Source organism: Heteronotia binoei, chromosome 5, assembly GCF_032191835.1.
Source record: "Heteronotia binoei isolate CCM8104 ecotype False Entrance Well chromosome 5, APGP_CSIRO_Hbin_v1, whole genome shotgun sequence".
In the NCBI taxonomy this organism is placed as follows: domain Eukaryota; kingdom Metazoa; phylum Chordata; class Lepidosauria; order Squamata; family Gekkonidae; genus Heteronotia; species Heteronotia binoei.
Window position 1 is genome coordinate 73,633,931 of NC_083227.1, and position 26,959 is coordinate 73,660,889.

The 26,959-nt window shown below is 44.7% G+C and overlaps 1 protein-coding gene across 3 annotated transcripts in view; it reads right to left on the bottom strand.

Moving 5' to 3' along the window:
* RAD18 (RAD18 E3 ubiquitin protein ligase) overlaps positions 1 to 26,959 on the bottom strand; it is a 207,641-nt gene that overhangs the window by 95,880 nt on the left and 84,802 nt on the right. For all 3 annotated transcript variants that reach the window (XM_060239602.1, XM_060239603.1, XM_060239604.1), the window contains 2 exons: positions 12,764 to 12,901; positions 6,640 to 6,802 (listed from right to left, as the gene is read on the bottom strand). In XM_060239602.1, coding sequence (XP_060095585.1) covers positions 6,640 to 6,802; positions 12,764 to 12,901 — 301 coding nt within the window. The remainder of the gene's footprint in view (positions 1 to 6,639; positions 6,803 to 12,763; positions 12,902 to 26,959) is intronic.

The window sequence follows — 26,959 nt, forward strand, 5'->3', positions numbered from 1 at the left end:
TGCACTTTAGCCTTTGACTCTTGAATTTAAAGTTTTGCCATCTAACATAAGTCCTTAAAAGTGTCAGGCAGCTGACTTGGTTTTCTTGTTTTCTTCCTGCATGATTTTTGGAGTATTGTGTTGGCTATTTTCATACTGGCAGAAATTGAAATAAACTTCACAAATAAATTTTAAAAATTAAGCAACGGTCTGCTCATTTGCATGCAACTGCCCTGGGGATCCATGGACTTCAGTTTTGGACTCCTTGACAGTTTGTGGCATTCAATTAATATTTTAAGTCATGTTAATAAAAAATGGTTTAAAACAATAACCATGAACAGAGAGATCAATGTTTATCATTTTATGACAGTTCACACAGATTTTTGAAAGAGAACAAGCAATTCTTAATGCATATTCAAAAATGAAATTATGACTGAATGCTTAGATATATTTTAGATATAGTACAATCAGAATCCAAGACTAAGACATGCCAGCAATACTTAGATACAGACTAAAACGCCATAATGGCAGCAATGTACGTTGATAACTCCTTTCTCTCCTTGTCAAAGCACAATTTTCAGACCCTGCTCTAATCAGCTTCCAAGTGAAAGAAAAGTACCGTATTTTTCAGACCATAAGACGCACCCCCCCCCAAAAAAAGTGGGGGGGAAAATGCGTGCGTCTTATGGTCCGAATACTAAAAGATGAGGGGGGAGGGGCCTGCAGCCCCCGGGAGACAAGTGGCGAGATCGCTCCCTCCGCCCCCATCGCCAACCCAGCACTTTGCAGGGAGCAATCTCGCTGCTTGTCTCCCAGCCAGGTGTGCTTGCCCCGCGCTTGCGTGCCTGGCTGGGAGACAAGCGGCGAGATCGCTCCCTGCAAAGTGCTGGGTTGGCGATGGGGGCGGAGGGAGCGATCTCGCCGCTTGTCTCCCAGCCAGGCACGCAAGCGCGGGGCAAGCACGCCTGGCTGGGAGACAAGCGGCGAGATCGCTCCCTGCAAAGTGGCTTCAGCTTGTGCTATCAGCACAAACTGAAGCCAGGCAGAGAGGACCCCCCCCCTCCGCAAAGGCAGCGCTTCGCCAAGCGCTGCCTTTGCGGAGGGGGGGGATTCCTCTTTCCCTGTCAAGCTGAAGCCAGGCAGAGAGGAACCCAGCGCTGCCTTTGCGGAGGGGGGGGATTCCTCTTTCCCTGTCAAGCTGAAGCCAGGCAGAGAGGAACCCAGCGCTGCCTTTGCAGAGGGGGGGGGGGTTCCTCTTTCCCTGTCAAGCTGAAGCCAGGCAGAGAGGAACCCAGCGCTGCCTTTGCGGAGGGGAGGATTCCTCTTTCCCTGTCAAGCTGAAGCCAGGCAGAGAGGAACCCCCCCCCCCTCCGCAAAGGCAGCGCTTTGCCAAGCGCTGCCTTTGCGGAGGGGGGGGCTTCCTCTTTCCCTGTCTGCGTGGCTTCAGCTTGTGCTATCAGCACAAGCTGAAGCCAGGCAGAGAGGAATCACCCCCCCCCCCGCAAAGGCAGCGCTTGGCGAAGCGCTGGGTTTGCGGAGGGAGGGGGATTCCTCTTTCCCTGTCAAGCTGAAGCCAGGCAGAGAGCAATCCCCCCCCTCCGCAAAGGCAGCGCTTGGCGAAACGCTGGGTTTGCGGAGGGAGGGGGATTCCTCTTTTCCTGTCTGCGTGGCTTCAGCTTGTGCTATCAGCACAAGCTGAAGCCAGGCAGAGAGGAATCACCCCCCCCTCCGCAAACGCAGCGCTTGGCGAAGCGCTGGGTTTGCGGGGGGGGGGGCTTCCTCTGTCCCTGTCTGCATGGCTTCAGCTTCTACTGATAGCAAGGGCTGGGTTCGGAGGCAGCCAAGCCTCGGATCCCAGCCCTTGCTATCAGCAGAAGCTGAAGCCAGGCAAAGAGGAAGCCCCCCCCTCCGCAAACCCAGCGCTTCGCCAAGCGCTGCGTTCGCGGAGGGGGGGGGCTTCCTCTGTGCCTGTCTGCCAGGCTTCAGCTGCTGCTTCTAGTAAGGGCTGGGATCGGTGGCAGGATTGAGAGGGGAAAGGTGCCCAGATCTGGGTGCACAGCTTCAAAAAATTTTTTCCTGTTTTCCTCCTCTAAAAACTAGATGCGTCTTATGGTCCGGTGCGTCTAATGGTCCGAAAAATATGGTATATCTGCAGAGCTATCTCCATGCTCCATGGAAAATATTAAAATTCTCCTTAACAAGAATCATTATAAAGCCTGGGATAATTTAGCAAGTGTATTACCAGTAAACACAATAAAAAGATTACCGTTTACCAACTTGCAGCCAAACAACAAGAAGAATAAAATAAGACTATTTAGTAATCTTTAGACTCAAACAGTTGGATCTAGGGAGCTGGTTGTGGAAGATGCCAATGGATGCAGATCTTCCATTGTTCTTCTCCCCTGCCAAACATTTCCAAACATCCCATGATGCAGGACTTACAGAGTGGTGCTAAGCAGGGAAAATAAGTGAAATTGTTCTTCCTGCCTCTTCTGTCAACTTTCTCAAGATCAGAAGGCAAAATCAAGAGGAGGACAAAGCATGGGAATCTGTGATCCTTACACAAGAAGACTGTGGGATCCAGTCCTTAAAGCTGTTGGTTGCAATGTACCCAGACCATCTATCCAGCTATTCATCAATACGATTCTTTAAGCTATAATATAATAATAATTTTGCATACATAAATAATATGATCATCAAAATGAGCTGCCACTGCAAGAAAGACTGCAAATTAGTTTCTTTTTTCCTCTGCAGGGCCTGTGTGTGTGATTTTTCAGGCACAGTCCTAAGATTTTCTTCACACTCATAGCAAATGTTTAAAACTATAGTAACAATGGTATATTATGTTGGCTATGTAGGGAGTAACATTCTGGAAACCAGAGATACTGAAACAATGGGAAACATCTGTTCCCTAAAGCATGCTGCAAAGTTACATTTTCAAAAGCTGTTTTCTCAAAATGAAAGAAGCACTGCCAAGCTTTCCCTCAAACTATTTTACATACTTTACATTCCCATGTACCTATCTGCTTAATTGTTTTTGTCTTCAGAGTAAATATAAGAAGAGTCAAATAAAGGTCAACTATGAAGCATGAATGAACTAATCATGTGCACATTGAAGGCCCTTGCTAAAATTGCCAGCAAAGAGTTGACCAATGTGAAAACACGAAAAACAAGCAAACATTAAACACCGAAGACTTTCATCTAACAAATCCAACTTTTAGCACCATGTCACATTATCAAAATTCTTGTTCCAAAAATGTGCACACATGAAACTGAGATTTTTCCAGGTCATGGTACTGTCTACTCCGATTAGTGGTGGCTCCCCGGGGTCTTAGGCAGAGTTAAATCATCTACCACTAGATCCTTTTAACTGGAGAAGTTGGATGCAAAGTAGTGCTCTACTGCATTTTTGTTTCATGGTTTCTTTCCTTGTTATACTGCTAGTACTCCCTCGCCAGAGGTGACCATCAGTGAGACCCTGAACCTTCGGCTTAGCCTGGAAAAAGGCAAGGGCCCCTTGTAAAGCAACTTGTACGAGAAACTTATAAAGTAGTGAGACATCTTGGAAGAGGAGCAGGAGTATTTGCAATTCCAAATTTTGTGAACCTGTTTCCAAACAACCCTGCATTCAGAGTAAAGATGACTATTCAGCACCTTAAATCTACTGTCACAGGCCTGAATCCTGCCAAACTAATTCAGTGGCTTTAGATCTGGTTTTGCCTCTTACCCATTTCTCAGGGCTGTTTCAGAGTGGAAACCCACCTGCTAAACACAAGCCCCATTGAACAACATGGCGCAAATGTCGCATCGGAGAACAGGGTTCAGAACAGCCACAGGTGGCATGTTAAAGAGCATGTAAAACATTTATCAGCCGCCCTTCTCCCTTGCAGAACACAAGGCAAATTACAATATAACAATTGTAAAAAAATAAAACATTTATATATAAATAAAAGGCCACAATTTTAGTTTTTAAAATTCTAATTAGGATTGCCAGTAAACTGCCCTGAACTGGATAGCCCAGGCAAGGCCAATATCGGGAGATCTCAGAAGGTAAGGAGGGTCAACTCTGGCAAGTACTTGGATGGGAGACCTCCTTGAAACACAAGAGATGGGAGGTGAGGGCAGGCTTTATGTTATGTTTATTCAATTTTTATCTCGCGCTCCCCAGCAAGCGAGCTTATTCAGGCACCTCTCTGAATATCCTCCATGTCCCCAGCAGGGGTCAGTCACCATAGACTTCTAGGTGTGTGTGTGCACACACAAATAATAAAAAAAAATAGAAAGGATTGTCAGCAAACAAAAACCAAAACAGTCAAATGCAGTCCTAAAACTGTGTTATGCTGTCTCCTAAAGACTGACAATGAGGGGAGCCGGGCACACCTCCTTGGGGAGCTTGTTCCATAATCCACCAGATGAGCTTCACTGATAGGTGGGACAGTCAGAAGAACCTCTCCTTGAGATCTTAATTCCAAGTCAAGAATGTATGGAGAAAATGGTCCTTCAGATACTCTTAAACTGGACTTCGGAGTCTATCAGTAGCCAGTGACTAAACTGAAACTGACTAAATTGAAATTGGAACTGACCTGTAACCATCTAGCCATCTTATGTATGATTGTGACCTATAGCACCTTATAGTACCTGTTTTTATCTATTTTAATTAATTTATGTAATTGAATTGTATTTTAAAATTCTTGTTTACATTGTATTTTATCTAAATCATGGTTTCCATGTCTGTGAGCCGCCCTGAGCCCGCCTTTGGCGGGGGAGGGCGGGATATAAAAATAAACTTACTTTACTTTACAGTGTAATTGCTCCTAGCTGGCCCTGACCAGCAATCTAGCCTCAGCATTCTGCACTAGTTGCAGCTTCCAACCACTCTTCAAGCAGAGCGCATCCAGTTAAAAGGATCTAGCCCCAAGCAGAGCGCATTGCAACAGTCCAATCTAAATGGAACTAAAGCATGAATCATAAGAACATAAGAGAAGCCATGTTGGATCAGGCCAACGGCCCATCAAGTCCAACACTCTGTGTCACACAGTGGCAAAAAATGTTATATACACACATACACTGTGGCTAATAGCCACTGATGGACCTGTGCTCCATATTTTTATCTAAACCCCTCTTGAAGGTGGCTATACTTGTGGCCGCCACCACCTCCTGTGGCAGTGAATTCCACATGTTAATCACCCTTTGGGTGAAGAAGTACTTCCTTTTATCCGTCTTAACCTGTCTGCTCAGCAATTTCATCGAATGCCCACGAGTTCTTGTATTGTGAGAAAGGGAGAAAAGTACTTCTTTCTCTACTTTCTCCATTCCATGCATTATCTTGTAAACCTCTATCATGTCACCCCGCAGTCGACGTTTCTCCAAGCTGAAGAGTCCCAAGCGTTTCAACCTTTCTTCATAGGGAAAGTGCTCCAGCCCTTTAATCATTCTAGTTGCCCTTCTCTGCACCTTCTCTAAAGATATAATATCCTTTTTGAGGTGCGGCGACCAGAACTGCACACAGTACTCCAAATGAGACCGCACCATCAATTTATACAGGGGCATTATGATACTGGCTGATTTGTTTTCAATTCCCTTCCTAATAATTCCCAGCATGGCATTGGCCTTTTTTATTGCAAACGCACACTGTCTTGACACTTTCAGTGAGTTATCTATCATGACCCCAAGATCTCTCTCTTGATCAGTCTCTGCCAGTTCACACCCCATCAACTTGTATTTGTAGCTGGGATTCTTAGCCCCAATGTGCATTACTTTGCACTTGGCCACATTGAACCGCATCTGCCACGTTGACGCCCACTCACCCAGCCTCAACAGATCCCTTTGGAGTTCCTCACAATCCTCTCTGGTTCTCACCACCCTGAACAATTTAGTGTCATCCGCAAACTTGGCCACTTCACTGCTCACTCCCAACTCTAAATCATTTATGAACAAGTTAAAGAGCATGGGACCCAGTACCGAGCCCTGCGGCACCCCACTGCTTACCGTCCTCCACTGCGAAGACTGCCCATTTATACTCACTCTCTGCTTCCTATTACTCAGCCAGTTTTTGATCCACAAGAGGACCTGTCCTTTTACTCCATGATTCTCAAGCTTTCTAAGGAGCCTTTGATGAGGAACTTTATCAAAAGCTTTCTGGAAGTCAAGGTAAACAACATCTATCGGGTCTCCTTTGTCCACATGTTTGTTCACCCCCTCAAAGAAATGCAACAGGTTAGTGAGGCAAGATCTTCCCTTGCAGAACCCATGCTGAGTCTTCCTCAATAACCCTGCAGCTTCCTCAATAATCCTTCCTCAATAATCACTGCAGCTAGATCAGACTGAAGGAGAAACTGTAGAAACTGACACACCTGTCGAAGCTGGGCAAAAGCATTCTGAACCACCTGGTTTTCTAAGGTGACTGCCATGTCGAACAGCATTCCCAAGCTGTGAACATGGCTTTTCAAAGGAGTATGAGCCCACCCAAGACAGGAGAGATCTCAAGTGCATGGTCAGCCTGTCTACTAATCTAGATAACCTCTGTCTTGTCTGGGTTAAGTTTTTCTTAACAACAACCCTGTGAAGACCAGCTAGGCTGAGAGATTGGTCAAAGACTTTTGTTCCCAAGTCCTTTGAGGCCACATACAGAAGAGGGAAAAGGACTTTTTGAAAACCAACCTGTTTGAGGATCCAGAGGAGTGGGAGGAGGATGGAAGAATTGATCCTCTGGCTACAGACAAATGAAGAGATGGGCTTCTTACACAATCCAGAGTTTCCTTCTTGACTGCCTCTTCTGTAAGGAAGTCCCGGTCTGGATGTTCTGCAGCGCTCTGCTTTTCCCCTGGCAGAAACAGCAAAACTCAAAAAGTAAATTGGCTTAACTATGTTTCTAAGGATTTATACTGCCATATATGTATTCTCTTCAGTAAACAAACTAAAACCCTGACAAACACATTATGTGTTCTCTTCAGTAAATAAACTAAAACCCTGACAAACATGTGTTACATGTTCTATTCAGTAAATAAAATAAAACCGTGACTAATACACGTTGTGCTGCAGTCTGTGGCTTGCATGTCACACAGGCCTTCAGATGTACAGATTTCTAAATGTACTGACAGGCTTCAATAACTGCTTCAGTGATTTTTATTCTAGCGATTTTTCAGTAATTTTTTTCCCATCATAGTACAGAAACAGGGAATTTGTAAATAGATTAAGATAAACAGAACGAAAACAAAAATCCAGTAAGCAAGAGTGATTTTTTTTGTATGTGAAAGAAATTAACCTTTCTCTCAGGGATGAGGCACATGAGTTAGACTACACTACCTTCACAAAAACAAGAGTTCCACACTCCTGAAGCACTATAATTCAAAGTAAACTGGGAGCTCCTTAGTGTACTATATTTTGCTTTTATAAGCATGCATTTTAAAGACAAATTTGAAGATACAGGCTGCATTTTGTCAGCAAATCTCACCATGGTAAAGTTAAAGTGTGCACCAAATGCATCATGCTGCCACGATTACACCTACTTCCCTTAACACAGGCAGCATAATGAAGTAAGCCTGATCAGAAACTAGTTAGGCAATAGTTAATGGAAGGTAGTCCCCCCGTACACAAGAGTCTAAATTTGGATTAAATTCTAGTTTAGAATCTCTGTTAGTGTGGGAGATAACAGGGGAGTAAACTAGGAACATAAGAACTATCCCCAATTAACCTGTGCATCTGCATTTGCATATCAAGGGTGGTTGGGAGTTAATTTCTGAGGTTTCTTTATTGCACCCTGTGCAAGAGGGGAGGAGAGCGTAAGAAACAGTAGATCACATGTGCAAACCCAGTAATAAGCCTCATTTGTGCATATTTCAACTTTACCATGGTTAAGTTTGCCATCTGAATGCAAACACTGTGTTCTCTAGACCTGACAAGGAGCTGAAACAAAGTAGGCATTGGTGTTCCATAACCATCTATCATTTAATGTGAGAAAAGACTGTGTATTCACTGTAGCAGGGACATAAAGGACTTGCCCTATGATCTAGTAAGGACCCCCTCTGTAACACTTGAATTTGGAACGACTGGGCTCCATTTCACTGACAATCCAGAACTGATTTATTGAGCAAAAAATAACAGTTTGGCTCTAAGAAACAATGTTAAAAGTATTACCAAAAGGAACTTCTCTCTTCATCAACACCACAAAGCAAGTCTATTTAGCCTTCTGATCACCTAACCATTAAATGTTGTAAATAGGAACATTCTGAATGCATTTTTGATACTGCAGGTCACTAGCATAACATTGTCCTGCTGTACTTCTAGAGTGCTAATAAACAGTTCAATAAACAAAAACCCCTATGCATTATAAATTAAAATGAATGGATACTGACAAAGGCAAGAGACTCTTCCTCCAAGTAAAATTTCTAAAATGACAAAGGGAGATAACCATTGTAAGATGAGCTGAAGATGTTCCTTTTTACTCCTGGACACAATTCAAGCTTCCTTTGGCATCAAGAGCTGTGCAAGATGACAATAATGAGGTTCAAAAAGCATCTTTGTATTTCCATTTATTTTTTATTCATGAAAACTTTGGTAAAGGAAACAGGTCAAGAGCCACTGACAGGTCAGAAAAGTGATCTTGTTAACTTGAGAAGCTCTGAGATTTAGATGACTTAAGAGAAGCTGATAGCAGCATCAAAATGCAAAATTCTGCACAGATGCAGTCAAAACCCTGCCTATCTGAAACATAGGCTGAAAAATAGCTACCACTTTTTTCTAAAATCTGTGATGCTTGAAGCTGCTCTACACTACATGAAACTAGGGATGGTTATAAACTGATCCACAAATCATGATTCATGCACAAATTGGGCAGATTCGTGAGTTGTTAAGAAACTATTTGGGAGAACTGCCTCACACAAACCCACCATGGAGGTTCGTTAGGTTCAGAGAGGGTTCGTTCCCTCCCTCCAAGCCTTGGCTACCCCCAGGCACCCCATAGCTGCAGGGCTCCTGAGGAAGCCAAGGGAAGGCAGTTTAAACTGCCTGGGGAAGCCAATCCGGGGAGGGAAGACAGTTTAAACTGTCTGGCTTCAACTGGGCAGCCCAGCAGAGCTCCAGCTGAGCCCATAGGGAGACCTCTCCATGATCTTTCTCAGCTTCCCCAGCCAGCCTTCCAGGACTACACCTGTAATTCTAAGTAATACAATAATGCAGGTACTGGTGTACTATGCAAAAGTACAAAATACAAAAACCTCACTGGTTGCGAAGTACAAAATACAAAAACCTCATTGGTGAGGTTTTTGTATTTTGAGCCGTCCAGGCTGGTTGGCTGAGGAAGGGAAGAGAGAAGGTTCATAGGATAGGATACAATGGGATCATAGGATAAAATGGAGGGAACATGTCATGGCTGCCCTGTGACTCCAAAGAAGGGGCTTTAAAATTAAACCCTTTCTCTCTAGAGTTGCACAACGGCAGCTACACAATCTTCCCATTATATCCTATGGCTCCATAGGATACACTGGAGAGATCGTGGACTGGAGAAGGGAGGGAGTGGCATTTAAATGCCTTCCCCTCCCTCTCCCAGCCATGCCACTGGTACCTAGTGTCCCCAGCCTGCCCACCATGGTAAGCTGGCTGGGGAAGGAAATGGGAGGTAGAGCAGGTCAGTTTCTGCCTCCCCTTTGCTTCTCCCATCTGCCCACTGGAAGGGAGAGTGGGAAATGAACTCAGAAGGCATTTAAATGCCTTTGGTGCTCACTAGGGACCCGATAAACCACAAAACAGTTCAAGCAATCAAACAAACCACAAACTGACACGAACCACCAATTTTTTTATTTTTTATTTTATTTTTTATTTGGTAACTTATATCCCGCCCTTCCCACAAGTGGCTCAGGGCGGCTTACAACAAACAATAAAACAATAAAATCGAAACAAAGTTATTACATTTAAAAACAGACATTTAAAACCTAAAAAACCTTAAAATATTTAACATTAAAACTATACAGTATAATCACAGAAATCTGGCAGCTACATTTATCTAATCAGGCATAGGCTAACTGGAAGAGGGTTGTCTTACAGGCCCTGCGGAACTGAGCAAGGTCCCACAGGGTCCCGGTCCAATTTGGGCAAACAAATGAACCATGAACCAACAGAACCACCGCTTTCCCATTTTGTGCCCATCCCTACATAAGACTACTGCTCTATCATGGTCAGTATTGCCTATCCTGACTGACAGTGTCTCCTCAGGGATTCAGGTAGAGGTCCTTCATATCACTAGCTATCTAATCCTTTTTAATTGGAGATGCTAGGAATTAGAACTGGGACCACCTGCATACAGAGCAAATGCCCTACCACTGAGCCACAGCCCTGAGATATATTGATATTCAGAACTAAGATAGGTTCCTTTTCATATGGGGAAATGATATCTGGAAGAACTAGAGGAAAGCACTGGACACAGAAGGAGAAAATGCACATACTTCTCAAACAAGCTCTGGAGGTGCTGCATCTTAAATTCATAATTCCTAGCTTTTAGTGCTTCTACAGATCAGACTGCAATCCAAGACAAAGAGAATTACCTCCACCCTACTCTCCCATCTTGACAGCACAATACACACATACATCTCCCACCACAGCATTAGGTATCATGAGAACGACATACATCAGGAATTATCATGGCTAAGAAACAAAGAGAGCAGCTCTCAAGATGCCAAGAGAGGACAAATAGAGAGGGGTTTTTTTGTTTTTTTATAGAATCTATGAACTCACTCGGATTTCCATGGGGTAGCCACAGTTTGGAAATGGGCTCAGAGAACAGGCAGGTTTTTGGCAAAATAACTCAGTTTCTTGAGTCAGGCTTAGGTTCACTCAATAGCAGTGGTCTGTGTTCATTTTCAAACATAAGAACAATGAAATCAGAATTCTGTGCAATGCATCCTGGATTCCCTGAATCATGTCGCTCCTTCTTCACTTATTGTGTTGACTTTGATTTCCCTTCCAAAGCAAATATTTGTTTCTCAGTCCAGGTGCAGCGAAATGAAGTGTAAGTCAGTCAACTTATTAGAAATGTATATACAAGTTCAGATTTCTGTGCTATGATTTAACTATGACATGGCACTGTAGGATTATGGGACACATGTTGTTGATTATAAGAAACTGGCCAAGAAACATGCTAGCCAAGAAGAAATACAGCACAAAGACCAGAAGCTGGAATTAATTAAGACTATTTTGTGAGAAAGCAGAAGTACTATGATTTTCTACTGTTCAAAAACTGGAATGTAAGGCATTAAATTTAAAGTTTTATAGGAGTCAAAACAATTACTGGGAGTAAAATAATCGAATGTGGTAGCTTTGTTTTTATTATATACAGGAATGGCAAGAGGCTACTCAAACAACTATGCTTGCTGTTTTGAAATGTGATGGTCGAATGGTACAAACAGTGAATAATCATAATAAGAAATAAAGACTCAATGTGTATTAATGTCTGCCTGCTCCTCTACAGCACATAAAGATCACCAGATGTCACAATGTCTGAAAGAATCTTTAGGAAAGTTTATTTGCGATTAGTGCTGGAAACACAAATTAATCGGGCTTCAAGTAAGAGCACTGTCTAGGCCTTAGGCTTAAATTCTTCATGCACTGAATAGTTCAGGATCTACTCAGGTTAGGTCAACAAAAAAGTGCAAGTGTTTGTTTCATAAAAGGTCTAGTAAAATTGCCTGGTTTGAACAAGTGTTTACACATACATTAGAAGGAGAGAAGATTCTCATGAAACATGATTAATGGCAGATAACCAGGGATGGACATGAAATGTGAAAATGGTGGCTTGTTTTGTTTCATGGTTCAATGGATTGCCCAAATTGGTGGTTCAGTTCGGTTTATGTTTTTTCAATTTCCCGAACAATTTATGTTTCCCTTGGTTTGTTCAGTTTGAGAAAGCGTAAAATGGCCCCTGAGTGAGCTAGGGACACCAAACTGGCAGCAAACTCTTCAGCAGACTCTACTCTACCAGCTCTCCAAGTTTGGTGCAAATTGGATTTTAGGGGAGATCTACAGACCCCAAAGCAGGAACCCCCAGTAAACTGCTCTCCTTGAAGTATGTCAAGCAGGAGAAAGAAAGAGAAGCTGCCCTGCAGCTACTGGTCAGTTTCACCCCCAGGAAGCTTGGAAACTGACTAGAAGCAACAGCTCCATTCTCCCCGTTCTTCTGTTCAATTTCCAGTGGAGCTGACTAGAAGCTGCAGAGGGCCAGGGAGAGCAGACTGTGGCACCTAGTCAGTTTCACTGGAAACTGACCAGAAGCACAGGGGGACAGGGAGAGTGGAGCTGCCACTTCTAGTCAGTTTCACTAGAAACTGACCAGAAGTGCAAGGGCTGGGGAATCATATCATGCCAGACTGTCTGGAAAAACGAAGCATGCCAAGAAAAAAAGCCAGTTCGTGTTCAGGTGTGGCGGGATCAGATGAACCAGTTCAGAATGAACCACAAATCAGCCATTTTTAGCAGAAATCATGATTCGTGCTCCAGTTTGTGCCCATCCCTAAAGATCTCTACTGGAAAAAACTCATGTACATGTTATTCTAACGACTTCAGTTTCAATTAATCGAAGACTACCTACCTCTCAAATTCAGCCCACCTTAGATATGAAAAATGGCTTAGAAATGAAACTGAGCAGAGTTACACCCTTTTAAGCTCACTGACATCAACATTTTCAAGGGGATTAACACCTTAGGAAATGGAAACTGAAGTGCTTCACCTTCATTTTTACCAATAAAATTATACACGTAAGCATTCTGCATTAATTGGGAATAAGAACAATGCATACCAAGCACTAAAGGTGGTTTTTCAGCTGCTGTTTCTTTCTGCTGTGGTTCTTCTTCTTCTGTTTTGGTTTTATTTCCTTTTTTCTTCCGCTTATTCATTTGGTCAATTAAGAGCTGAAATTCAGCTTTGTGTTTCTTCCCTAAAATACAAAATGACATGCAGAATGGATGCTACCACAATGAAAACATGAAGAGCTGATAACCAGCACAATGCCCGCCATTATTATTATAGTACCCATATTTATTGTGACAGCATTTTGACTTAAAAGTGATTTGCTGTAATTCATCCTCATAAAACAAATTAACATCCTCAGTTTCAAGGTGGAAAACATCTAGAGAGTTCACAATAGAAGAGAAATTTGAACCTTCGCAATTCAAGTACTGAATCTCATTAGTTGCGCTGCATATTTTATATATTTATGTTATTTATGGTCCACCTTTCTAACTGACACTCAAGGTGGACTGCATAATGTAAGTCAGTGCAATCAATAAGATGAGGAGATATCTAATATATAATGTAATAGGCCTGGGATTGCAGCTAGACATAGACATGCAGAACTGAATCCAGCTGACATATCACAGCAACCAAAGCTGTCCACCTGGATCTAGCAATCAAAGCTGTCACAGAAGAGGGATCTCTATACAAAGGCTGTAACACTTAAAAATATATTCTGCACACCAGCATAGTATAATCCTGACAGAAGCCACACGACATAAAAACTCTGCAAGCATAGGGACTAGCACATTGGCTAAGTAACTATACAATGTTACAACCAGTGCAACAGCAAGTGGGGTCAACAGCCCAAGGGTAACCCTGAATAATAAATCAACTCTCAACCTTCCATCCTGCCAGGCAGTATAAACCAGACTTGTAAACAGCCTCTTGCAAGAAACAATTAGCTTCCAGCAGGGCCGTAAATACTTTTACTCCTCACCTGGGAGGTGTTTTGAATTTATGCTCCCAGCTCACCATACATATATCTTCTAGTGTCAAGCAAAAAATAATGATTTTTTTAAAAAAACCCTCTCTTGCCACCCTGTCTTTTCTCTGTGAGACATCAAAATGTGCAATTCAGTCAGTTACAGTAATTTCAAATTATTTTTGTTGGAGGCTTTGAGAAAGGATTTGACCATGGAAAGGAGAATATAAATGATCTCTATAATCACAAAAATGATATCAAAGTCATAGCAGGACAAACTGAGACATCCCAGTTGTATTTTTCTCCCTCTTTAAGCACTTATATTTATCCTGGGTTTTTTTAAAAAAAAAAATCTATCCCATTTTAGACGACATTGACTCTGACTTGCCCCCACTCTACATACATTTTTTCACAATAAGACGTGATATAATGAAGAAGCAAACACACACACAACTTTTCTCATTCTTTTATAAGTAGCTAGGTTCAAGGAGAGGAAACATCCAACCCTTGGTAAGCTACTTCAGAGTTAAGAGTCCAGTGGCACCCTTAAGACCAATAAAGTTTTATTCAAAACTGCTTTCAGAAGGCTACTGCAGAGAAGCTCCTCCTTTAAGGTGAAGCTATCGCTACAGCTAATCAGCAAGGAACACAGCTGGCCCTAGTATCTCATGAGGAGAAGCACCCTAGAAAAACATAGGGACCAGCCCGACTTGCCACATTGCCTTTAAAAAGGCCAAGGAGGAAGATAATGAGGGCATCTCGGGCTGCCCATTCAGGATCATGTAGGAGGAAGTCAGTGGCAAGAGATGGAGTGCACCATGCCCTTTCTCTATTTAAGACTACCTAGGGTGAGAGATCCCGGAGTCAGGATCAAGCCCAGCAAAGGGACGGCTGCAACCGCCGCCACCCCAATGCAAAAACAAGAGCACCCAGACAAACCACATATGCATACACCTTCCTTTCTCTCTCACTCTTTCAGAGATGAGACAGAAGGTCTCAGGATGCATCCACATTTTTTAAAAATATTGTGCTATTGTTACATTACAGCAATACCTCATAATGTCTAGGGGGAGGGGTTGTGGCTCAGTGGCAGAGCTAATCTTTAGAAAATCAGGCATGGGATGGGAGGAGGCTGGATATCTATTTATGCCATTCTCCCTCTTCTGATTATCTGTCAGCCCCACGTCAACAGACAGATCTCTTATAAACTTTTGCTTCTGATGGAGGCATTTTATCAAACCTTTTTTGTTTCCTTTCTCTCCCCCCCCCACCATGCACACGTGTGCACGCAAAAGAAAAAAGAGAGTTATAACTAGAACTACATGGATGTTATTATTACTATTACATTTATATCCCACATTCCTCCAAGGAAGGTGGTTCTCTCTTTCCCCTCTTATCCCCACCATACCCCTGAGAAGTAAGCTAGTTTGACAAGGACCAAAGTTTCACAAGTGAGTGGGGATTTGAACTTAAATTTCCAAATTCCACTCCTCCTATTCACAGTATGCTGGTGAAGTGTAACACTTTAACCAATTATCTACTGCCATGAGACTACTGAGCATGCACAAAACAAGCACCGAACCTATCCACTTCAGCAGCAACCCACCAGCACTTAAGCCATGTGTTCTACCTTCCAGGTCTTCCAGAAAGAGAAAGTTAAACTGGGCTCACTGCTCAGCGCTACCCCACACATCTGCTCTGCTACTCCTTTCACAAGCAGCACTGACTCATAATATCTTTCTTTCTTTCTTTCTTTCTTTCTTTCTTTCTTTCTTGGGGATCAAAGAAAAGAAAAAAGAAGTAGGAAAGCACAAACATGTAAAACACAATTGTGAAAAATACCATTTCAAATGACTCATTATTGCCTACAGTGTCCAATACTCCCAAGGCCCCATTTCAATGTAAAAGCACTGTGGAATATATAAGAACTCAAAACCCTCTGATAAGGTCTCCAACATCAAATCTCTTAGCAGCAGCTAGAGTAGTCTGGGCTAAACAATGGAAGAGCTCCTCTGTTCCAAAAATACAGTTATGGCTTTCTAAGGCACCAGAAATTGCAGAGATGGATGACTGTATTGACAAGATTTCTATAAACAGGGGGGGAGGGGTGGCTCTTTAGCTTCATTTGTGTAAAAATGGGGTTTATTCTTTTCCTTTATTAACAATCTTGTTTGCCTCCCTGGAAGGTTGGCGTCAGTGTTCGCCTGTTTGGGCGCGCAACGTTGGGGGCAGGGTCTGGCTGTCTTAACAGCCAGATCCCCACTCTTTGCTGTCAGTCAGTCCTGCAGACAATTGGAGCAGCTCATCGTTTGTTGTGCGTCGGGGAGGCCTCCTTGGTGGCATCGGGCTGTAGGAGCGCATGGAAGGCTTTGCAGTGGCGGCATTGTTGGATGGTTCCTGAGGGCTCCGGAGTCATTCTTCCTGACTGAGTTTGCCTGGGGCTGTGGTGGTCTGCCGGGGGCTCGGGCTTTCAGTTTTTCTTCAGTTTTTTCTTTGGAGCCTGGGGTGGTCTGCCCCCTCCCTTTCTTGGGAGGGAGTTTCGGAATAGGCTTGAGTCCCAAGGCGGGTGTTTATGGTGACTTGGTTGCTGGGGGCTGCCTTCTTTGGATAAGGGGGGAGTGGAGTCGGCCATTTTAAGTCCTCTTATTGAAAGGGGTGGCTGTCATTGCAGAGAGCATTGGTGGGCGGCCATTTTAAGTCCCTTCATTGTGAGGGAAGATAGTCATTGGAAAAGCACTTGTGAGCGGCCATTTTAAGTCCCTTTCTTGCTGAACGGGAGGCCGCCATCTTAGGAGACATCTGTGGGTGGCCATTTTGTAGGTTCTGTTCTGTCTGCGAGAATGTCAAGTGGTAAAGGGTCGGGCAAGTCCAAGGGCAAGAAGCCAGTGCCTAAGGCACCCAAGGCTCCTGCTAAGAGGCCACCACCCCCGTCATCCTCATCTGATGAGGAAGGCGATGTAGCGGTTGATGCTAATATTATACGTAGGTTGCGGGCTTTGGAGCAGGCGTCAGGTATTCCTTCTCCAGGAAGGGTGAAGGGGGATAGGGCCTCCAAGAGGGGTCAGCAAGCTAATACACTTACCAGGCTGTCTATTCTTGAGGGCAGGTCTGGTGGAGTTGTTCCTGGCAGGGACGTTGGCGCCAGCGGTCCTGATGTGGGTGCAGTGTCAGCGGCTGGAGCATCAGGAGTCGGATTGCCAATGGTTCCCACTGGATTTGTAGGTAAGTCTGGGGACAATTGGCAGGCTGGTGCTGGGCAGGCTTGACCATTGGGACCATGGGGGCCTGCCTTGTTGGCCAGGAAGGGTACTTCTGCTGCGAGTCCGGGGGTGCCTGCTTCCCCTCGGGCAGGGTCATTTTCAAATTGGGTTTGGTCAAGTGGGCAAGGTGGCCCTTGCAAGGCTTATCTGGGTGCAGGACACCTTGGCATAGCAGGTTCTCTTATGGACGCAACTTCTCCTTATGGGATGGTTCCTTTTACATCTTTGCCCTTTGGGGATGTTGCCTTGCCGTTAGGGGACCACTTGCTACCCGCAACCAGGGAGAAAATTTTGAAAGGGGAGTATGTAAACATTTTTTCTCTTCTCTTTCGAGAGTTGGAGAAAAAAGATAAGGAGGAGTTGGATGAGAAAGAGAAGGAGAAATTTAAAAAGTGTAAGGTGAATTGGACCTGGTCAAATTGGCTTCCGGGGTTTTGTATTTATGCCAGGGTGATTGCCTGGGCGCAGCCGTGGTGGCCAGCTGCCCTTTCCCAATATTTGGATATAATTTATAAGAACTACACAGCATTTTGCGGCCCTGCCTGGTTGCAGTACGATTAGGAATTTCGGATGAGGGCTGCCCTGTATCCCTCTCTTCAGTGGGACCGTATCCATCAGCAGCTGTGGCTGCAGGTCACGTCCCCGACTAGGCTTAACTTGGGTGATCGCTCTGACAGCGGTCACCTGGTGAGCAGGTCATCTACAACCTCTTCGACTTCATCAGGCTCTCCCCGCGGTTCAGTGGGGCAGGCGGTTCAACCCCGCTTGCTCTGCTGGGAATTTGGCTCTCTGGGAGTGTGTAGCAGGAAGGCTTGCCAGTTCAAGCATGAATGCCCCATGTGCGGTGGGTCCCACTCCTTTGACAGCTGCCTCAGAGCTCGTGGGCGTAAGAATGCAAAGAAGCCTGGTGGGGGTGGAGGATCGTATCAAGCTAGAAAAGGGGCCCAGCCCGATAAGGGTGGGGCCTCTTGAGCATTGGCTGTCGAGGTACCCTCGAAAGGCTAACAGTTTGTATTTGCTGGAAGGTTTTAAAGTTGGTTTTAAGATCCCTTTTCAGGGGACTCGAGTCCCATTTATGTCTGGAAACCTTAAGTCAGTTAAGGGCTTGGAAGAGGTTGTTAGAGACAAGATTGCCAAGAAGTTGGCGGAGGGTAGGATCTTGGGTCCTTTTTCACATCCTCCAGTGGGTACTCTTAGGGTTTCGCTGTTGGGCGTGGTGCCAAAGGAGGCGCCTGGTGAATTTCGTTTGATTCACCATCTCTCCTTCCCCAGGGGGAAGTCTGTGAATGATGGGATTCCCGAGCACTTATGCTCAGTTAGGTATACCAGCTTCGACCAGGCTGTTGCCGTGGTGAGACGCTGCGGGGTGGGTGCAGAGTTGGCAAAATGCGATATTAAATCTGCATTTCACCTTCTACCTGTGCATCCCGATGATTTTGAGCTTTTGGGGTTTTCTTTTGAGGGCCAATTTTACATGGCTAGAGCATTGCCAATGGGCTGCTCTGTATCATGTTCTACTTTTGAGTGTTTCAGCACATTCTTGGAATGGGCTGTGCGGGAGAAAGTGGGGTTTACAGGATGTTGTTCATTATTTGGATGACTACCTCTTCGTGGGTCCCAAGCGGACTGGGCGTTGTGGGCAGCTGCTGTCTGGCTTTATTGAGCTGGCAGTGGAACTTGGGAGTCCCTCTGGCTCCAGAGAAAATGGAAGGTCCGACCCAAAAGCTGACCTTTTGGGGGATTGAGATTGATACTGTTGCGCAGCTGTCCAGGGTACCTCTTCAGAAAATAGTTGAATTGAGAGCTAGGATTTTTGCCTTCCTTCTTTAAAAGTTGTTGCTGGAGTTGCAACAACTAGTGGGGCACCTCAACTTTGCGTGCAAAGTGGTTGCTCTGGGGAGGGCTTTTCTTAGAAGGTTATGTGATGCTATGGCAGGGTTACGTTTGCCTCAGCATAGAACTCGGGTTACCTGCAGCATGAGGGATGATTTGAGGGTTTGGCAGGAATTTTTGGAGTTCTTCAATGGAGTCTCCTTCTGGAAAGAGGACATGAGGCTTGAAGCTGAGCTCCAGGTCATGTCTGATGCTGCTGGGTCCTTGGGTTTTGGAGTCTATTTCCGTGGACATTGGTGTGCAGATAGTTGGCCAAACTCCTGGATACAGGTAGGTGTGAACCGAGATCTTATGTTTCTCGAGTTCTTTCCCATTTTAGTCGCTGTTTGGCTGTGGGGGAAGGATATGGCCAAAAACACTGTTCGTTTTTGGTGTGATAATATGGCGGTATTAATTCCCTTTCATCCAAATCCTGGCAGGTTATGAGGTTGGCGAGGGCCTTCACTCTGCATTGTTTGCGGCTTAATATTTTGTTTTTAGCCAAGCATGTTCCTGGAATGAGTATAGGGGTGGCTGACGCTCTCTCTCGTAAACAGATGGAGAGATTTCATCAGCTGGCCAACAGAGAGGTGGTGCCAATGCCCCAGGAGCTATGGCTGATTGGAGAGCCGAAGCCTGCAGAGCAATAGGCCTAGCCATTGCATCTAGCACCAGGAAGTCTTACGAACGGGATGTGCGGCAGTTTGGAGACTTTCGGGCTGAGGTAGGGTATCACATTGTTTGGCCCCTCCCGGTGGAGCAGTTGCTCCATTACTGTGTTTCGCTTCGAGGTAAGGGATTAGCCGTGCGATCCATTGGAGGCGCCTGTCTGCATTGGCTTTTGCCACTAAGGTGCTGGGTTATAGGGAGGAAACAGCTGGTTTTTGTCTTCGAAAGATGCTGGAGGGGTGGGCCAGAGAGGCTGGACCCAGGGTAGATACGCGGAATCCTATGTCTCCGTCGATTCTGCGGGGTTTGAAGGGGATTTGGGATGTGGTGTGTGCTTCTTCCTTTGAAGCATGTTTGTTTCATTCCACGTCTTTAGTAGCTTTTGGGGGGGCCCTTAGAATCATCAAGCTGGTGGCACAGTCCAGAAATGATGTTTCTGGTAAGGCTCTGTTGTTAAGGGACCCGGATCGATTTGTGGGTAAGGCTGTGATTACTGTCCGTCGATCAGTTGCAAAAAGGTACCGTAATTGAGTTGGATAGTCGTTCCGAGCTTGAGCTGTGTCCAGTTACCGCCTTGGCTGCTTATTTGGCAGTCCGGGGGCCCAAGGAGGAGGTAGCCCATTGACGAAGCATCAGATTTGGGTGGTGACATCACGGGCTTTAGGTGAATTGGGGTTGACTGGGGTGCAGTTTGGGACCCACTCCTTTAGAATTGGGGCAGCCTCGACAGCTGCCGCTATGGGATATCCTTCTTCCTCCATTCAGCACTTGGGCCATTGGCGTTCATTGGCCTACAAGTCTTACGTTCGACCTTTCCTCAGGCCTTAAGTAATTTCTTGTTGGACGGTTATTGGTTCTGTTCATGTTTAACTGTGTTTTCTCTTTAGATGCTGTTGTTCCTGGCCAGAGGAGCCAAGTTCTCGTCTGTGGCCACAGCCACGTGTTTTGGGCCACTCATCAGGCGCAGAGAACTTCGGTTGGCTCTCAACTGGGACTCAGCCAACATGTTTGTATTGAATGCTGGGGGCACCAGGGCCTTCAGTGGCCGGGCCTGCTGCCTTTGTTATTTCAAGATAGTGTGGGTCTTCCTCCTCAGGTTTTAATCGTTCACCTGGGAAGCAATGATCTGGGGCTGTTAAAGGGTAAGGCCTTAGTTTGGCAGACCCGCAATGATTTTCAGTTTATTAAGGAGCGATGGCCTGGGACCACTATAATTTGGTCAGCCATGCTGCCCCGCCTTGTTTGGCGCTGTGCTTGGGACCCTGCAGCCATTGAGAGGGCCCGGTATAAGGCTAATAAGGAATTTAAGAAGGTATTGGAAGGGTAGCTGGGCCACTATCTGCCCCATCCAGACATTTTGTCGAAATTTCCTGACCTCTACAGAGGGGATGGGGTGCATCTCTCAGAAAAGGGTAATATGCTTTTCCTGAGAGATTTGCGGCAAGGGTTGCGGGTGACTTTGGGCCTCCCAGTGGGCGCTAAGCCCTTAGAATACAGACTTGGCCTTAGTAGTGGCAGGTTTTTGGGTTTTAGGGCACTATGCAGCTAGGGGAGGACTGTGAAGCATCCCCCTTTTGGGGAATTAGGGGTCTGGCATGATCAACCTTGGGGTTTGGTGACCTGGGTGTGGAGAATGCAGACAGTCCTGGAGGCTCAACTAGAGGGTGCCTTCTGTTGAGACGTGGCCAGGCTGTTGGTTGGGTACCCTTGCCATTTATTATGATATTTAATAAAGTGGCCCAATTATTATACCAATGCATTGTGTCTGACTCTTTATTCCAACCTTGAGGGGCAATCTAAGGCTTGCAGCCTGCAGCAAAGCTGCTAGGCTGCTTTAGCCTGGTTTGCCTCCCTGGGAGGGTAAAGTCAGTGTTTGCCCGTTTGGGCATGCAATGTTGGGGGCAGGGTCTGGCTGTCTTAACGGCCAGATCCCTGCTCTTTGCTGTCAGTCCTGCAGACGATCGGCCCTCCCGCCTGCCCTGTCTGTTATGTAGGCAGTTGCTGGTTGCCTCATTTGGGGGGCCAGGTAGGAATTTTTTACACCCCAGCTGATTGGCAGTTGCTGGGGTGTGTTTTTTGCCTACCCTACATAGCAGTGCAGTGGATTGTGGATTTGGCTATGGGGAGGTGCTGTTAAATAGGCGGTCACTTTAGTAGGCAGGTTTTGGGGTTTAGGGCACTATGCGGCTAGGGGAGGACTGTGAAGCATCCCCCTTTTGGGAAATTAGGAGTCTGGCATGACCAACCTTGGGATTTGGTGACCCGGGGTGTGGAGAATGCAGACCATCCTGGAGGCTCGACTAGAGGGTGCCTTCCGTCGAGACGTGCGTTTGGGTTCGGGCCCTCTGGTGCATGCCTCCCTGCTGGGCCTGCCTGGCGGGAGCTGAGTCACACAGTTCCGGCTGGGGGTCTGGGTCTCTAACCCGCTAATGGCAGGGGAGCAGTCGCAGTGACCCCTAGCCTTGGCCAGGCTGCTGGTTGGGTGTCCTTGCCGTTTATTATAAAGTGGTCCAATTATTATACCAATGCATTGTGTCTGACTCTTTAGTCCGACCTTGGGGGGGCAATAAGCTCCTTCAACTGGAGATCTTGAGCCATGCAATAAAATCACAATACAAATATTAACAACAATCACAGAATGATGATGAAAAAAAATTATGCTACTAGTAAAATTACAAGATGGTCACACAGCAGGAGAGGGTCTCAAAGATACTATGATAGACAAAAATTTGGTGACAGATCACATAACTTCAGGACTACTCTCAGCCAGAAAAAAAGATACCACCTGCAAGTCAATGGCAAGTTGATACTTGATTAAAATAGGGGAAATCCAAAGTTCTCACAATGAAGACCATTGGTCACAGAAAAAAACAACAACATGATCAATGGACACAATAACAATATACAAAAACAACACTATGATATTGCTGTGTTTATACAATTCTTAATAAGTAAAATGCATATTTATTAATAGTCAGAATATAACAATAAACTGCATTACAATCTACAGTGCCTGTGTCCATCAATATTATTATATAATCTAATAAAAAGTATTCTAGTTTTATATAAGCCAATATCCAAATCATTCTTCAACCACTTGCATTTCTATGACCAAAGAGAACCATCTTCCTTTTCCCCTCTGAAACTGTACTCTAATCTCACAGTGCAATCCATCTTCAACAAGTAACTCAGTAACTACTTCAAAGCATTTCTTATACATAAACAATTCCTGACCAGACCCTAAGTGAATCTCATTTAGTTTGCTACAATTCTTCCCCAGAAGATTCATAGTCCAGAATCAGAAGCCTCAAAGAATTCACAACACCATTCAGAAAAGCACATGTTTTGAGAGGCTGCAGAAAATGTTTTGAGAGGCTGCAGCTGAGAATACACTCAGAACCACAGAGGACTAAGGGTAAAGGTGAAGGGCAAGAGAATGATTCACCAAATTATAAGAAGATATTTGGTAAAAAGAGATTATGCAGGCTTTTGAAACCTACTCAAAAGGCTCTTGTGAAACCTTCACAATATAGCTATGGAACTGTGACCGTTGTTTTACCATACAAAAGTATGAAACTCACAAACTACATTCTCCAAACCATCTCAGAAATGTGTCCAAAAGGATCATACAAAGAGACTTGTGAAGGCCAAACAATCCATTCAGTAGAATGCAAGCAGAAATACAAGCTACCGTATTTTTCGCTCCATAAGACGCACTTTCCACCCTCAAAAAAGTGGGGGGAAAGTGTGTGCGACTTATGGAGCGAATACTGCAAAAAAGGGACGTGGCCAAGGGCGAGCGCTTGACGGCGGGCAGGAGGGTCCAATCTGTGCACACGCGATGGCGGGGAGGAGGGTCCAATCTTTGCACGCCCTCCCCTCCACGAGGTGGGGCCAAGAGCGCTGAGGGGGTCCGGCTCAAGTTGCATGACGACGACACCAGTCTGTAGGAAAAATAATAAGCGGAGGCTGACATGGGGCTGCAGGAACGCTGCGCTTCCTCGGGAGTAGGAGCCTCGAGGCTGGGGGGGGGGAGACTTGGGGGCTAGGAAGAAGCCGACGCGTGTCGGAAGAAGGAGCTGCAGGGCGGCTCCTCTAAAAACTAGGTGTGTCTTATTTTCTTGCATTCTACTTGACAATTAGCATTGTCAAAAAAGAAAGGAAAGGAAGAAAAGAAAGGAGAAATGCTTATTCCTATTACATAATGTTAACAAAAAGATATACTGGTAATACAGCTGTGCAAATCTATAAGCGATCATACAGAAGAGTAATTTAGAATGCTTCCAGAGAATATTAAATTCCACAAACATGCAGGAGTGCTCAAAAGAGAATGATCCATAAAAACAACTCAATTCTGGACAACTGTTTGATTTGTAGAAAAAAAATGACATTTTCACACCATATCGTGAGAGAAAACATGCTTCATCAGAATCAAAACTTCCTATTTGGATAGTAAGAATGCAGGTGGGCTGTAGGTTATACTAAGTGCATAAAGGGCTGTGGTTGCATTCAGACATTAAAACAAAATGAAATTAAACTCCAGTTGAGCCCAAACAGTTTCTTGCATGTTAATGTTCTGGTTGTTCAGTCGCACAATCGAGTCCGACTCTTTGCGACCCCATGGGCAACGTCACGCCAGGGCCTCCTGTCTTCCACCATCCTCAAAAGTCTGTTCAAATTCATGATTGTTACATCAGTAGCACTGTCCAGCCATCTCATCTTTTGCCGTCCGCTTCTTCTTTTGCCTTCTGTCTTTCCTAGCATCAGGATCTTCTCCAGGGAGTGCTCCCTTCTCATTTGATGGCCAAAGTATTTGAGCTTCAGCTTCAGCATCTGACCTTCCAGGGAACAGTCTGGGTTGATTTCCCTTAGGACTGACTGATTTGATCTTCTTGCAGTCCAAGGGACTCTCAAGAGTCTTCTCCAGCACCACATCTCAAAAGTATCTATTCTTCTGACTCAGCCTTCCTTATGGTCCAGCTCTCACAGCCATAAATTACTACTGCGAATACCATCGCTTTAACTATACGGACTTTTGTTGGCAGGGCGATGTCTCTACTTTTTTATACTGCCCAGATTCGCCATAGCTATCCTCCCAAGGAACAAACGTCTTTTAATTTCATGGCTACAGTCACCATCTGCAGTGATCTTGGATCCCAGAAATGTGAAGTCTGTCACTACTTCCATGTCTTCCCCTTTTATTTGCCAAGGTGTGATGAGGCCAGATGACATGATTTTAGTTTTTTTGATATTGAGTTTCAAGCCTACTTTTGTGCTCTCCTCTTTCACCCTCAACAAGAGGTTCTTTAGGCCCTCCTGATTTTCTGCCATTAGAGTAGTGTCATCTGCATATCTGAGGTTGTTGATATTTTTCCCAGCAATCTTAATTCCTGCTTGTGCTTCTTCTGGGCCAGCATTCCTCATGATGTACTCTGCATATAAATTAAATAAGCAGAGTAACAATATACATCCTTCTCATACCCCTTTTCCTATTCTAAACCAATCAGTTGTTCCATATCCCGTTCTGACCGTTGCTTCTTGACCCTTATACAGGTTTCTCAGGAGACATGTGAGGTGGTCTGGTACTCCCATCTCTTTAAGGACTTGCCACAGTTTGTTGTGATCCACACAATCAAAGGCTTTAGCATAGTCAATGAAGCAGAAATAGACTTTTTCTGATACTCCCGTGCTTTCTCCATAATCCATCAAATGTTGGCAATTTGATCTCTAGTTCCTTTACCTCTCCGAAACCCAGCTTAAACTTCTGGTAGTTTCCGATCAACATACTGCTGAAGCCTAGCTTGTAGGATCTTTAACATGACCTTGCTGGCATGTGAAATAAGTGCAATTGTGTGGTAGTTTGAACATTCCTTGGCATTACCCTTCTTTGGGATTGGAATATAAACCGATCTTTTCCAATCCTGTGGCCATTGTTGTTTTCCAAATTTGTTGACATAATGTGTGCATCACTTTAATAGCATCATCTTTTAGGACTTTGAATAGCTCAACTGGGATACTATCATCTCTGCTCGCTTTGTTGTTAGTAATGCTTTCTAAAGGATGTCTGGCTCAAGGTCATCGATTTTACTGTCATGGTTGTCAAGGACACTGAGATCCTTTTTGTATCATTCTTCTGTGTATTCTTCCCACCTCTTCCTGATCTCTTCTGCTTCTGTTAGGTCCCTACCATTTTTTGTCCTTTATCATGGCCATCTTTGCATGAAACGTTCCCTTGATTTCTCCAATTTTCTTGAAGAGATCTCTTGTCCTTCCCATTCTATTATTTTCCTCTATTGCTCTGCATTGTTCCTTCAGGAAGGCCTCCTTATCTCTCCTTGTTGTTCTCTGGAAATCCGCATTCAGTTGGTTGAATCTTTCCTTTTCACCATTGCCTTTCGCTTTCCTTCTTTCCTCAGCTATTTGTAAAGCCGCATCAGACAGCCACTTTGCTTTCTTGCATTTCTTTTTCTTTGGTATGGTGCCGATTGCTGCCTTCTGTACAATGTCACGAACCTCCATCCATAGTTCTTCAGGCACTCTATCAATTCTAGTTTCTTAAACCTATTCTTCACCTCCACTGTATATTCATAAGGGATGTGATCAAGGTCAAACCTGAATGGCCTAATGACTTCCACAGTTTTCTTCAGTTTAAGCCTGAATTTTGCGATGAGTAGCTCATGATCTGAGCCACAGTCAGCTCCAGCTTGTTTTTGCTGACTGTAGGGATATATATCTGACTGTAGGGTTCTATATCTTTGACTGCAGACTATATAATCAATCTGATTTCTGTGTTGCCCATCAGGTGATGTCCATGTGTAGAGCCTTTTAGGTTGCTGGAAGCTATGACCAGCTTGTTCTCTTGACAAAACTCTATTAGCCTTTGCCTGGCTTCATTTTGTTCTCCAAGGCCAAACTTGTCAGTTGTTCCGGTCACCTTTTGACTTCCTACTTTGGCATTCCAGTCCCCTGTGATGAGGAGGACAACTTTTTTTAATGTTAATTCTAGAAGGTGTTGTAGATCTTCATAGAACTGGTCCACTTCAGCCTCATTTGCATCAGGAGTTGGGGCATAGACTTGGATTACGGTGATATTGAATGGTTTGCCTTGGATATGGACCGAGATCATTCTGTCATTTTTGAGATTGTATCCCATTACTGCCTTCCTCACTCTCTTGTTAACTATAAAGGCCACACCATTTCTTCTACAGGACTCCTCCCCACAATAATAGATGCAGTGATCCTCTAAGTTAAATTCACCCATTCCTGTTCCTTTTAGTTCACTGATTCCCAAGATGTCGATGTTCAGTTTTGTCATCTCTTGTTTGACCACATCTAGCTTACCTTGATTCATAGATCTTACATTCCACATTCCAATGCAGTATTGTTCTTTGCAGCATTGGACTGTTCTTTCAAAATCACATCCGCAACTGAGCATCCTTTCAGCTTTGGCCCAGCCGTTTCACTCTTTCTGTGGTTA